This window comes from Calonectris borealis, chromosome 9 (assembly GCF_964195595.1).
Source record: "Calonectris borealis chromosome 9, bCalBor7.hap1.2, whole genome shotgun sequence".
NCBI lineage: Eukaryota > Metazoa > Chordata > Aves > Procellariiformes > Procellariidae > Calonectris > Calonectris borealis.
Window position 1 is genome coordinate 7,499,678 of NC_134320.1, and position 14,484 is coordinate 7,514,161.

General features: G+C 36.8%; 1 protein-coding gene across 1 annotated transcript in view; it reads left to right on the top strand.

The window, feature by feature from the left end:
• CLSTN2 (calsyntenin 2) overlaps positions 1–14,484 on the top strand; it is a 394,899-nt gene that overhangs the window by 329,139 nt on the left and 51,276 nt on the right. The window contains exon 8 of the mRNA XM_075158151.1: positions 207–328. Within this exon, the coding sequence (XP_075014252.1) occupies positions 207–328 (122 nt within the window). The remainder of the gene's footprint in view (positions 1–206; positions 329–14,484) is intronic.

Here is a 14,484-nt window from a genome sequence, read left to right on the forward strand (position 1 = left end):
TACAGCATAATTCGGGAAGATGCTTACCATATGTGGCTTCCCAGAGAACCATAATGATCCATGATATTGAGAAAGTCAATTCTTTTGGGGTTTTCTATTGGGTTGGTTTTTGTCTTTTAGGTGTAATACTGCTTTCAAACACATTCACCTAAACAAAAGTGTTGGTGACAGTTCAGATCACTGATCTTACTGGTCCCTCCTTTCAGAGATGAACCGACATCACTACGCCCTGTACGTGCACAACTGCCGATTAGTATTTCTGTTGCGCAAAGACTTTGATCAGGCTGACACCTTTCGTCCTGCGGAGTTCCACTGGAAACTAGATCAGGTACCTGTGGTTTTCTCTTATCAGTAAACCATCCTTCTCTTCATCCCCTTTAGAAATCGTAGAGTACAACCCAAATCCTAGCATAACTGCTTTGGGAAATCGGAAGTCCATTGCAATTATGCTGCAACTTGTAACTGTTATGACTCTAATTGGGACCCACATAAAAAGGGATAGATGACTTAACTTGGTTGAGTCATTTAATACAGTAGGTTTTTTAATTGAGTCATTTTAAACAGTAAGTAGAGGTTTATATCCTTTGGCAATGGATAGAGACATGACATTGCATATAGTTCCCTCAAAGTTTTCCATTTATCATTAAAAAAAATCTACTTTATCAGCACAATGGAAGTGATGGAAACCTTTTCAATAAAGAGTATGCTGACACACAGAAAGGCATTTGTAATATATTGTAAATCTAATCTGTAGACTTTTACTTTCATCTGCTGTGCTGTATGTAATTTCTCCTTATTATGAAGAGTATATCACAAGGAAATTATTATTAAAGAGATAAGAGTTGCCTTTCATAGATTTATTAATTCTAAGCAGGATAAGGATCATTTGGATGAAAGAAGACAGACTTCATCGAAATAGTATTTTCTGAAAGCAAGTTTCTTCATGTCTTTGAGTCCAAACTATGATATTGAAGATCTAGATATAGGAATGGTTACTTTCCTAATTCACCTTCAAAATGCATATAAAAAGATGATTTTTGTTGTGATTATCAGATGAATGTGGTAAGAAACCATGTGATGATCATAGCACTTGATTTTCATTTCCATTAACCAATTTGGAAATCAGTTTCTGCTGTACTTGATGTGAAATCTTATAGTGTCTAGAAAGGAGTAGATTTACATTAAATCATATTGAAGATTACAAGTCATGACTAACTGATGGCACCTCAGATAATGCTGTTCTGAGTGCTGGAGATGGATTTGTATTTCTAAACTGTATACTAAGCATCTAAATTAATGATAATACAAAGTTTATGTAAAGTATTTTGTCTTTGAAAATTGAATGCAATCAACTTCTCTTCTATATCCTTACAATGAGAAAGGACCAATGTCCTCTCAATAAATGAAATTTGTGTGTAACTCTTCAACTTAGCCATGACAACATACTGGAAAAATGTACTGTCAAAGATAATTTTCCATTGACAGGGGATGTATTGGATTGTGTGAAAGAACTTTTTTATCTCTATTGCCATCTATAATTACTTTATTCTTACTCTACTTTCTCCATATCATTTCCATACTTTTTAAAAAATAGACAGGAAAAATGGCATAAACTGGAAAGTACAGGAATGCTAACATCTTTCCGATTATTTTTTTCTTTCTTCCATCACAAAAAAGATTGTGTATCCTGAACTATTGTTTTTTTATATCAAACAATTTTTTGTGTGTGATTAGCCTTGCACTGGAATTTGATTAGCATCCGTGTTATTGATGAGCATCATATACTCTTTATATTTCTATTTTAACAGTATTATTTCCTTAGAAAGTGCTGCTCATCTCAGAAATCTAATGCTGGATGGTTTGTTGGTTTGGGACATCTGTATGAATTTGAGGGTGCATTGTTTCAAAACGTGCTAAAAGTGTGTGTACCTAACTAGTTAAATACAAGTGTTCTTTTTTATCTAACAAGGGATAAAGAATACCTTAGGCAAGTCTACAGATTTTGTCTGAAATTAATAAACCTAGGGGAGTTGCACCATCAGACAACTTCTCACGTTTTCAGCTGAAATTTAAGTAGAATCCCACATATCTGGTGACAGGAACTCATTGTTTGTGATGTAAATCCTAGAGGAACACAAAGATTTCAACTAGAGATGACTGAGTAAGTCCTTGGAGATATTTTGAGATTCAATCGATTGTACTCTGAGTTATGTTTCTGGAGAGAAGTTATTTTGTTGAAGCCATTTCGGCAAGAGCATATACTAAAGGCAGTCCAAAGTAGTGCTTGACACATTAACTCTTTTCATTTCTACTGTTTTGTTCTAAACTCTCTATTTCATTATCTGCCAATAATCATTTGTGTAATCTAAATTATGCCCCCAAATTGTAGCACTCCAGAAAAGTTGAGCTGCAGTTGGCCACTGAAGGGAGCACCTTCCTAACTACTATGAAAAACTCCTACATGATGGAAACTAGAGATAGAAAAGATTTTTTAGGTCACATCATTCATTTCCTTTCATTCAGCTACTGTCAATTGATTTCCACAGTATATTTTCAACTGCTCTTTCTAGCTGAAAAGGAATGTAAGATTAAAGTATAAATAAAGTTTATTATGGGTTGTGTGACCAGACTTCCATGATGATTAATTTATATTGTCATGGTGATACTGTTGTAAGTTTTGTCATGAAGGGACCTGCTAAAGATTGCTTCTTTACCTCTTCTTCAATGCTCCATCTGGCCTATATGGTAGAGTAAATTAAAAGAAACTGAAAATAAAACAAATGTGAATGATGGGCTGGTAAGGACCTTGCATGGTTTTGAAGACAAGGCAGTCAGAAATTTTCACTTCAAAGTAGTAAAATTATGCCAGCTTCTAACTATTTACCTAGAATGGTCTACCTTAGAAAGCACAGGATATTTTAAAACCACATCAAAAAGCAAGTTAGCATCCCACTACAAACTCCTCTGGATCTCAATATGAAAAGAAGCTAGGGCTAGATCTTCAAAAGTAGATTAAGTGCTCTAGACACTTCTGAAAATGCTACCAGGTCATTATTTGCATATTTAGATACTGAAATACCTCTGGAAATCTTGCCTTCAGGACTGTTCATTCTGTAGTGGCATATCCTCAGATTCCTTGTTTTTTTAAGAAAAGCATGGGAATTAAGCTGTCTGACCGTCGCACAATTTCTCACTGTCTGCACTGCACTGTGATATGGGATGCTGTAGACGGCATTGCGTGTATGACTCTGGAAGACAGTTCAAGGGTTGGTACCAAGCGCACCATAGCAGAATAAAATGTGGCAGAGTACTTCATTGCTGAGCTTGCTTTATGATTGTGACAACAATCCGTAGCTTGTTTTTGCTGAGAGGAATCCAGTGACCTTAGAACAGGGTGAAGCATAAACTAGTGATATCATTTATCATTCTTACTGCAGAGTAGTAAAATTTATTATACCGGCTGCTTTGGGCTCTACCTAGTCCACAAGACTACTCATTCTTTCAAGGCACTGACTAAGAATGTGCGCTTATTGTCATTCCAAATTTGATTTAATTCTTTAGATCTCATTTCTGTGGTGGGTGGGTGTGGCACACATCTTAGTTGCAGACTATTCTTGGCTGAACACAAGGAGTCACGTAACATTTTATATAGCTACACCTGAGCAGTGCATCTGAAGCCTTGCGATGCAATGCAGCCATCATAACTGTCATGCATAGCAAGTGTCTGAAACCTCTACATAGCAGTGGCTGCCAAGTTAGCTCTGGGAAGATTGTGTCTGTAAGTTAGTTCATAGACCTAAGGATTTCTTTTCAGTATGGTTTTCAGTATATTTAGCCCTATTTGTACATTAAAATTAATGGACTTTGCTAGGTTAATTTTTTGCTTATTGTGCTGAGGATGCATGACCTGAGAGTGCCATAACCCTGGGCATGTGTACCTTTAGTATTGAACTGCTAACACATGAGATGAGTATGTCTGCAAAAAGTGCTAATAATAAGAGGTAACAGACTTCAAACTGAAGGTATCCTTGTTACTTATAAGAAACACAGGAAAAAAAGAAATTGATATAGTTTGGGTTTTTCCCCAATTTCATTCTTTTGGAAATTAACCATCTTAGTTGTGAGAGAATCCATTAGTAGAAATCTGGAAGAAAAGATATGGAAAGAACCATGTTAAAGAAAATCAGTGTCAAGTCTCTAATGCATGCTGGGTAATAAAAACTGCATGGTTTTCCCAAACAACTGCAATAGCTGCCCTATTAGATGTGGTTACTTCCTTTTACTTATTCCCATTTCCTTGGAAGTGCAGGTGTTTCCTTTGTTTCAGAATCATGACCTTTTTTCTCAATTTCCCATGCAAAGGTTTAAATTGAGTAAGATGATGTGTTTGTCAAATCTTTTATCATTTATATTCTCATACTTAATGACAGTCTTTAAACCTGAGCACCTATTACAAAAAGTTTTGTCACCAAAGTCACTAAAAGGCACTTAAATCATCACCTGATTGTCTCAAATGAGTAGGAACATAGACGTGGTTTTAAGTGAATGATTTAGGCAGCCAAATATAAATTTGGGCCATCTAAAAATAACATACGAAATATAAAAACTGATTCTTTGTTTTCCTTAGAAGGCTGTGATTATTTATGTTAGGGTTCCCTTCTATTCAGATGCTCATATGCCTATATGCTCATCTTATGGACATGTGACTAATTTTAAGAAAATGATCAGATTGTACAGCCTCCTCCTGTACGCAGGGAATAAGTGCATATGGGATGGGTGTGGTAAGGGTCTGAGCTTTTCGAGCTCCATACAGCACAAAAGTACCCTTGGAGACTTGGGAGTTGGGAAACTTCTTAACTTGCATCTCTGATCACGTTCCCCTTTAGCCGCTGGTGCGATGTCCAGCCTTGTCAAATTCTTTGATGCAAGTATACCAGGACTGCAAAAGAGATCAGTTTATAATGAGATTATGTATATTAAAAATGGAGTTTTGTTGAGATCAGTGGGAAAATGGTCATTGATTTTAACAGGGGCAGAATTTCACCGTAGAGATGTTAGTAAAAAAAAAAAAGTCTTCTCACTTCTTTTTCATTCAATGCAAAGATATTTCCAAAAGCACCTCAGAGAGCTCTGTTAGCAACTCTGTTGTAAAGGTTCAAACTAGTGCCCATTCCTCTCATGGTCATCGCAGGAAAAACCTCTTTTGATCCTTGAATTTCTGCTATAAGAAGTGACAATTCTTGTGTGTTCCCTGTTTCTGGTTAATATAGTAAGAACTCTCTCCCTCAATTTTTGTCCGCTTTAGCTGTTGTTTTCTATAGCCCACACAGAACCAAATCAAAATAATAGTTTGAATAATGAATAAAGGCATTCAAGCCTTTGGTGACAGTGAAAAACATAACATTAAATAGGATAACGCACAGTGTATTTCACATTTCTCATAATAATATTGAGGATAGTCAAGCCAAGAGGTATTTTTCCTTCCCCTAAATCAACAGAATAGGAACATTTTTTTGAGTGGGAGAAAGGATCTTAGCCAGGATGAACATTTTTTTCATGTACTTGTTTTTATTCACAATGGGAAATTATTTTATGTTTTATACCCTTGTTATCATCCTGAAAATAGTCTTACAGCCAACAGGCAAAATTGGTATTGATCCCCTTAAAAAATGGGGAATGCATTGCATGATCTGAAGTCATTCTAAGTCAGCAAAAAATAGATAAACATGCAGAAAGTTATTGTTTCTTTTCTAAGATGAGATAAGTTGCTTTGGATAATCCAAAATAAGCCTGCAGTGCTTTTCATTGTGGAAAAGCCCCAAACAGTTACTTTCATAATAGGAACTAGAGAATGAGGTTTAGCTAAATCTGAATATGATGCATTCTATCTCTGTGTGTGCACGTAGATGATGAAGGATCAAGGCAAAGCCTCCATTTGCATTTAACCACTTCACTGACCACACACAATACGGTCTTCTACCTGTAGAAAGCAGTCTTGTCCAGTCAAGCCCTTCATTCCCATTTACTTTTTAAAATAAGCTACTGCGCAAGAACATGATAGAGCAGGAACTGACTTTTGAAGAAATGTATGTTACGTGATAAGAGGGCAAAAGGAAAGGGATTTGGTATCCGGATCTTTTCTTAGTTAAATTAGCCATTTCCATTAAATTACAGTATTTATGAGTGAAAGTAGTTCTGATATGCTGGATTTTTAGAAGTTGGTTAGTTGTGTGCATCTAGCTTGGAGAAGACAGTCATTCACATTATGAAAGCCCTAGTGGCCTCCTTCTAGAGAGGCTCAGAGAGAAAGAAAATGAGTGAATATTTATGGAAAGTACATAGTATTGTCAGTCCTAGAGGGCTAAGGGTACACGGAGGAGATAGGGTGGCGCAAGCTTGCATCATCTCTAAGCACTGAATGTCACCTCTAGATAAAAGGCCTCAGGTTTGTCAGTCTCATACTTTCCAACATGATGCCCTACTGAAAGTTAACTTTTATTTTATGATGGAGTTTAGTTGTTCGTTTTTACCTGAAGCTCAAAACAGTTTCTTATCCTCTTAATCACTTATTTGACAAATCGGTATGCAGACCTGCACTGCTCTATGCATACATCTTTACTGCAACTACAGAAGGAAGTAAGTTAGGTGTTTTCCTACAGAGCCAGTAAGAGATAAATGATAAATTAATCATGCTAGTCCTGCAACAGAAATGAAATAATTCCAGGACTTAAAAAGTCTTTGCAGCATCCATGGCACCCCAAGTGTCTTACATTATAGCCCTGTCTGTTCTGACAGTTTATTTACCAGTTTCCATCTTTAAATGCATTTTGATAAATTTTTATTCAGCATCTTTCTTCAAAATAGCTTTTGCTAGCACAAGGATGAGTCAACAGTGCTGATAAATGCTGAAAATATTATTTGAGACTCCAATTGAAAGAAGCTTGTTTAATATATATTTTAATGCAACTGCAATATCACTGCTAATAACAAAATCTTGACCAACAAATCACAGTGGCAAGAACTTGCTTTGTGACATACAAAAATTCCTTTGAGCCAACTCTGAAGTATTCCCTATAAATTGGCCTGGTTTTGTGCATTTCTGATTTCTGCAGTCCAGCCCCGTGTGAAATGCAGTGATTGCTCTGCGCTTCTGTAAAACTTCTATGACCTTTCAGGAGTAACCGAGCTGCCTGCAGAAAATATTTTGCATTTACTTGAAATTGTTTGGACATGTTTCTGTGTATTAGTATTCTGCATTTTGCAGTTTTCTCATTTTTCTGACTGTGACAGTTTTATGGTAATGGTATAGGATTTTCAAACCTGTTTGTGCTGCCCTACTGTTCCCAAAGACTTAAGATGAGCTAGATCGACTCTTCTGAAAATTATACCTATTATGTGTTGTCCTTCAGCTCTTACTTACATGAGAAACTGTTATTCACATAAGTAGTTATGCTCGTTACCTAGGGAAGTTAGAAGTTAGAACTGTTGCAACCAGCAAGCCCTTTAGACCCTGAGACACCCATTTTTTCGATCAAATCAAAGAAGACAAAAAAAAAAAACAGGAAAGAAATTCTGTATGGAATGAAAAAGAATTTAAAACTGGCTATAGCACCATGAAATAATGAGAAGTATTATGCTCTTAAAGCTTACTGTGGGAAGGCCCCCAAATCAATTTATTTTCTTACATAGATAATATCTCGGTATGAAGTTATTAATATGCCTAAATAAGCTGGATTAAAGAGTCTGTCAACTTGCCTTGTTTCTACAGTACTCTGGGGACTCTAGAAATATAAAGTCTAGAACAGATATTCTGAATCAAGCTATGCATGTGAAGGTGAATAGTCATATTTGTTTTCTTATTTATCGGCTATTTTTAATATTTATATTTTACATGTTCCTGTTTTGTCAGTTATGCCACCAGATTTTTTTACAAAACACACACAAACTGTTTTGAAAATGTTGCTGAAGAGCAAGATCTATTAGTTGGGCAATTTCCTAGGGCCCCTATGTTGTTTATCTTTCAAGAAAAGCAGGTTGGCTTTGGAGCATTCAGGCGGTGTTTGAAGCATTTCGCAAGGATAGAACTGACATCTTTATCCTTTCAAATGCAGGTTAGGAGGTAAACTTCCTGTGTTATCAATATTATAAATTCATTTATCTATGTGCATGAGCTGTTTATTCCAGCCTTGGAGCCGTGGTTTCTGGATGTCCGCAGTTCAGGAAGAAAGTACGGTGTTGTTTTTCCATTGATTTACTTTCCACATCTGGATAGTCTCTTGGCAATAGCAAAGCCTAGAAATGCATATGTTTAAGCACGTGATGAAGAATTATGTAAAAATGCATAACTGAGCAGCTTTCTAGTTATACAGTTACAAAATAAACGTAGAGTGTTGCCTAACTGTAGTCATCAAGTGTTACTGAACTGACATGCTTGCTTGATGCAATTTAGCAACAAGAAAGGTGGATTATAATAGAATTATTTCATCATGAACGAACTATGGATCTAATTTACTAAGACACATTGAAAATACAGCATGACAGCACAAAGACATGCTGCAGCTACCGTACATAATCAGGGATTTCAGGTGCTTTATCTGTCAGTATGATTAAGCAATTTCATTATTTAAAGCTGTAATTAAGCTATCCATATTTTTGAAACCTATTGTGAAAATAAGTATTACACATTACGAGTTTCAAGGCTACCAAAGCAGCTCACAGCTTGCGTGCAAATTAGTTTGCAAACTCCCATGCTTCACCGCAGTGTTGTCACAATGCAACAGTGAATATACATTATATAGAAAGGTTCTTATTTGAAAACTGAATACCTTATTTTCTAATGCAGTTCTTTTCTTGCACCCTTATGCCAGGATTTTTTTCACTGTGCTATGGAAATGCTAGATACGACACATAACAGTTTCATGAAGCTTGTCATTGATTATTGAAGTCCATTAGGCCGCAGGGCATGTGCCTGGTTGTACTGCCAGGTTGGTGACTACGTGTGAAAGACACCTCAGGGCCTGCATTTCTCTGAGGTTAATGGAGTCTCTTCTTGTGGAGTAGCGGTTGATAGACAGTAGGAAATAGCATGATCTTCCAGGGAAAACTTTTCTAGCCAGTATCCAAAGCAGAACTAATGGCAAGAGGGAGTCATTTGCACAGCTCAAGAACAGGGGCTGGTTTGAGAAGAGCAGAATATTAATAATGTGAAATTCTGGGAAATGAAATAAAATGGTAGACCACGTTATGGTCACATTACAGTGAACTCAGTCTACCACGCTTAGCAAACTGAATGGAAATCTTCCTAATGTATTGTTGTCCATAAATCCAACTTGTTATTAGACTAGGAAACTGAAGCTTACAGAAATCAACTTCTTTGCTACTGAAATGTGCATTAAAATGGAACTAGAACTTGATCTACTAATCTTCCCTTTTTATATTTTACCCATTAAATTTTATTTTCTTACATTTATTATTCAGTTTGTAGTGGATGTACTTGGTGCAACCTTGGCAGAGAGAGATGGACTTTATATGCCCTCTTAAAATTCCTTCCAGCCGTGTTATGTGTGACTCTCTAATTAATGCCTAATATTTAAAAAATATATTATTATGGTTGCTAATGGTTTAATGAAACTTATATCAGTAATTTGTCACGTGAAAGCGACCATATTAACAACTCCACACCTAAGACTGTAGGAGACATTTAGCTTTAGTATGGATTTGTCAGTTCTCACTATACCACCTCCCTAGATCATCAAAAACAATTTTCTTATTTACAGAACTCTTGGGATGTATTAGGAATGACTGTGGTGAGTAAACCAAATGTTTATGATTTACATGATTTTGAAGAAAGATCAATTTCACTTTTCACAGTGAGTTCTACTTTTTAATATATTGACTGTCTTAAGACATAGATTTAAAAAACACTTTTTGTATTCACCAGACATTCAGGAGAATTGATAGCTACTGGCCATATTGAACTATTATGATATTAGTGGGCTTATTTGCTGCAGAAAGTAAAAAATTCCTGAGGGCTGTATTAAACATCTGCAAAGCTTATAAGCCAGTGCCTCAGCTGGCGTAAATCTGCTCCGTTCTCAATGCAACTGCGACTACACTGGCTGAGAATCTAAACCTTGGCTTTCTTACAAACAAATATACGCTCTCTAAGAGTAAAGGGGATGTCAGCAGCTTTTAAATAAGGTCGAGATAACTGTGCAGTTTTTTAATTCAAAGCCACCAATTAGAAATGAAGTCTTCAAAACGTGCTTGGATCCGTGAGCTTTGCCAGAGCATGACAGAGCCAGGATTACTTCAAAACTTAACATTAACCAGCATCTCAGCCCTGATTATGTTACAAATAATTATGAATCCATTTATAGTTTAATAGTATTATTAAACTATGCTGGCTACAAAATGGAAATCCTTATGAATAATTTCATATCATAGAATCACAGAGTATGTTTGGGTTGGAAGGGACCTTTAAAGGTCATCTAGTCCAACCCCCTGCCATGGGCAGGGACATCTTCAACTAGATCAGGTGGCTCAGAGCCCCGTCCAACCTGACCTTGAATGTTTCCAGGGATGGGGCATCTACCACCTCTCTGGGCAACCTGTGCCAGTGTTTCACCACCCTCATTGTAAAAAATTCCTTCCTTATATCTAGTCTGAATCTACCCTCTTTTAGTTTAAAACCATTCCCCCCTGTCCTCTCGCAACAGGCCCTGCTAAAAAGTTTGTCCCCATCTTTCGTATAAGCCCCCTTTAAGTACTGAAAGGCTGCAATAAGGTCTCTCCAAAGCCTTCTCTTCTCCAGGCTGAACAACCCCAACTCTCTCAGCCTTTCTTCATAGGAGAGGTGTTCCATTCCCCTGATCATTTTCGTGGCCTCCTCTGCACCCGCTCCAACAGGTCCATGTCTGTCCTGTGCTGAGTGCTCCAGAGCTGGACGCAGCACTGCAGGTGGGGTCTCGCCAGAGCAGAGCAGAGGGGCAGAATCACCTCCCTCGACCTGCTGCCCACGCTGCTTTTGATGCAGCCCAGGATACGGTTGGTCGGCTCATGTCCAGCTTTTCATCCACCAGCACCCCCTATGTCCTTCTCAGCAGGGCTGCTCTCAATCTTAAAAGTCTTAAAAATCTTAAGTCTTAAAAGCATTCTTTACTTTAGAGTCGCATATTCTTTGTAAGCAGGAAATGAACCCTACAAAAGCTTCCTAGGCAGGCGAAAGCAGAAATTGTTTTCCAATGAAACTGTACGTTTCTAAGTGCAACTTTAATGTTAAAAATTGCAACTTTATTGAATCATAATTTCAGGAAAATTACTGACATGCTTTAGTGTTATTACTGATAGCTGTAATATTTTTATTAGTATTACTTTTTTTTTTAGTATTTGCATAAGTCATAAAAATCCTACATCAGCAAGTAAATTTCCAAAACTTTTGCACAAAGTTCTACTATCATATTATAACATACCTTCCAAGTTTTAAAGTATCCTCACAGCAGCCAGTTAAGTTCCTATTCCTCATTTACTCATATCTGCTCAGAACCGGACAAAAAGTTGCAGACTGCTAGTGCAGAGATCTTCCAAGACCTGAGCTAGTATTCTTCCAAACGGACAATTAATGGTATTCAAGACACTGAAGAATTTTGCTGCATTTTTTCAAGCAGTTAGTCAGAGTTGAGGGTCTTGCTAAGTTATTTTCCAATCTTACAATGTTTGTTTTATTACAAATTCAGTCTTTTCCATTTCAATTTGTTTACTCCAATTAACCTGTGGACTCAAATTTGTTCAGAGCAATTTACTGTTGTTGTTGCAATTGGATACACGGCCTGCATGGCATTTTTTATTCTTTGCGTAGGTGGCCTCAAGCTGTCTCTCACTGAGGCATCTCTGCTGCCCTGGTTTCGGCTGGGATAGAGTTAATTTTCTTCCTAGTAGCTGGTATAGTGCTGTGTTTGGATTTATGAGAATAATGTTGATAACACACTGATGTTTTAGTGGTTGCTAAGTAGTGCTTACGCTAGTCAAGGACTTTTCAGCTTCCCACGCTCTACTGAGTGAGAAGGCTGGAGATGCACAAGAAGCTGAGAAGGGGCACAGCCAGGACAGCTGACCCAATCTGGCCAAAGGGATATTCCATATCATATGACATCATGCTCACTATATAAACTAGGGGAAAGCTGGCCGAGGGGCCGCTGCTCGGGGACTGGCTGGGCATCGGTCAGTTGGTGGTGAGAAATTGTTTTTCATTTGCATCACTTGTATTTCTTGGGTTTTATTTCTCTCTCTTTTTGTTGTTTTCCTTTTCATTACAATTATTATTATTATTATTATATTATTTTATTTCAATTATTAAACTGTTCTTCTCTCAACCCACAAGTCTTCTCACTTTTACTCTTCTGATTCTCTCCCCCCTCCCACTAGGGGCGGGGAGTGAGCGAGCCGCTGTGTGGTGCTTGGTTGCCAGCTGGGGTTAAACCATGACATCTGCTGACATCATTGGATTTGGATGCACTCCCGAGTAAGGGTTTGCTGTAATGCTTCATGGGCAGCACAGAGACCCTGATTTAAAATTCAGTCTTCATTTTCTGTGTTTTGAATATTTAACTGACTGTGGCTGATTTAATGAAGATTCCTGCAGTAACTTATCGCCCAGTGCTCAGCTAGAGTAAATAGAAGAAGAATTAGGATCAGAGTTAAGTGTATTACAATTCAAACAGAAAATTATTTTATTAATCTAACTCTAGTGTGTATGCAATAGAAGACCATACTGCTTTGTATGCAGAGGTAACAGGAAACATCCAGTTTCCTTCAGGTAACTGCTATAAGAGACGTTGCTGAATGTCGTACCTGGATTCCTTGCAGTGCTGTTCTTCCCTTCCTTGACTGTCACTTTCTAGTTCAAGTGGACTAATTGTGTTTTGATTTCAGACATACACAGCCCTGAGCTGACATACCATTTACCTATGGACTTATCTTTAAGTTTTTAAGCAGTTACAGTGGTTTTAATTAAACTATCCACATGCTTACATATAAGAGCCATTCTAATTTGAAGTTTCAATTGCAATTTTCATACATGTTAAGCAGTTTGGGTTTTTTTAGGAATTTAGGCACCAAAAGTCAGCCCAAAAATAAATCTGCACCTACCTTAATCACCAGCTAATTAAAACACAACCATGCCTTTCTCACCCACCTTTCAGTTTTGTGTTACACATAGCAATGGCTTGGACTTATGGAAACACATTTAGGCTGGTAGAGTCTTACAAGAGAGGGTTTTCTGCAAAGCCTTTAATTGCTTGCCTTGGAAGTTTTCAGGAAAAGCATAAAGCCTCTTTAATTGTTCACCACACAGCCTTTCATAAAGGCTCAGGAAATCAAGTAATCCTCTGATTTCTTACATGCTCTTGAACTTTTTAATCAGCAATGTTGAAAAACTTTTAAGGTTCCACAGGTTGAAGTAGGTGCCTCTTTCCTCATCACCTTGACAGTTGGTGACTAGCCATCTTTTCAACATTTGAAAGCCTTCTGCAATCCTTCCAGCCAATGAATCGGTTCCTGATGTATACATGGACTAAGGTATCTTAACAACGATCCACCAAAAAATGCTTTATCCTTTAAAATGATGTAGACTCTAGTACCTTATTCCTACTTTAATTCCTAAGTTTTGTTGGCTTTATATGAAGTAACATTTGCTTGAAAATTTGAAAGAAAATATCAACAATTCAATATTTCCTGAACTTTGCACACTAAATATATTGGGTTCTGCTAGAAATACCCAAGTTCCAAGTTGTGGAAGTGCTACTTTTAAGCTTTGGTATGAAAAAGTGTGTATCTCTCTGACTGCTATTGATACGACTTCTAAGAAAAACATATCCCTTGAATTTCATGCCTTCAGAAATCCTGTCTGTCAATTTCCAATTTCATGATACCTCTGCTAATAGCAAAAATATTCAGGTACTTATAGTTTAAAGTCATTTTACAATAATTATTTATTTTAAACTGAAACAGTAGTTTAATAGGACAGATGTGTGCTGCATAGTCAGTTGCAGAGTGTCTGTATCTGTGCTGAAGGCACACAAGGTATTTTTCACAGTTTTATTTTGAAATAGGATAGGTCATTGAAAATTCAAAAAGTTTTCATTTTATTGTTATAATTTCCAAATTTCAGTACAGCTGGTTATTTTAATTATCAGCTCAGAAAACTAAATGAAAGCTTTACTACATTGGATTATCCACACAGTATGTATTTGTATGCATTAGGAATGAAGATTATGTCTAGAGTAAGAGAGTATGAAACCTGCATGACTTCATGCATTAATGGTGTCTTAACCTCATGACCATAATTTGAAAATCAGAATACAAACAAGTCTTTTTTAGTAGCCAGAAGAAATGTAATTTTTTTATTATTATTAATGTATTATTATTGTATATTGTATATACAATAATAATAATTGTATTATTATTAATGTAATTTTAACTTCTGTA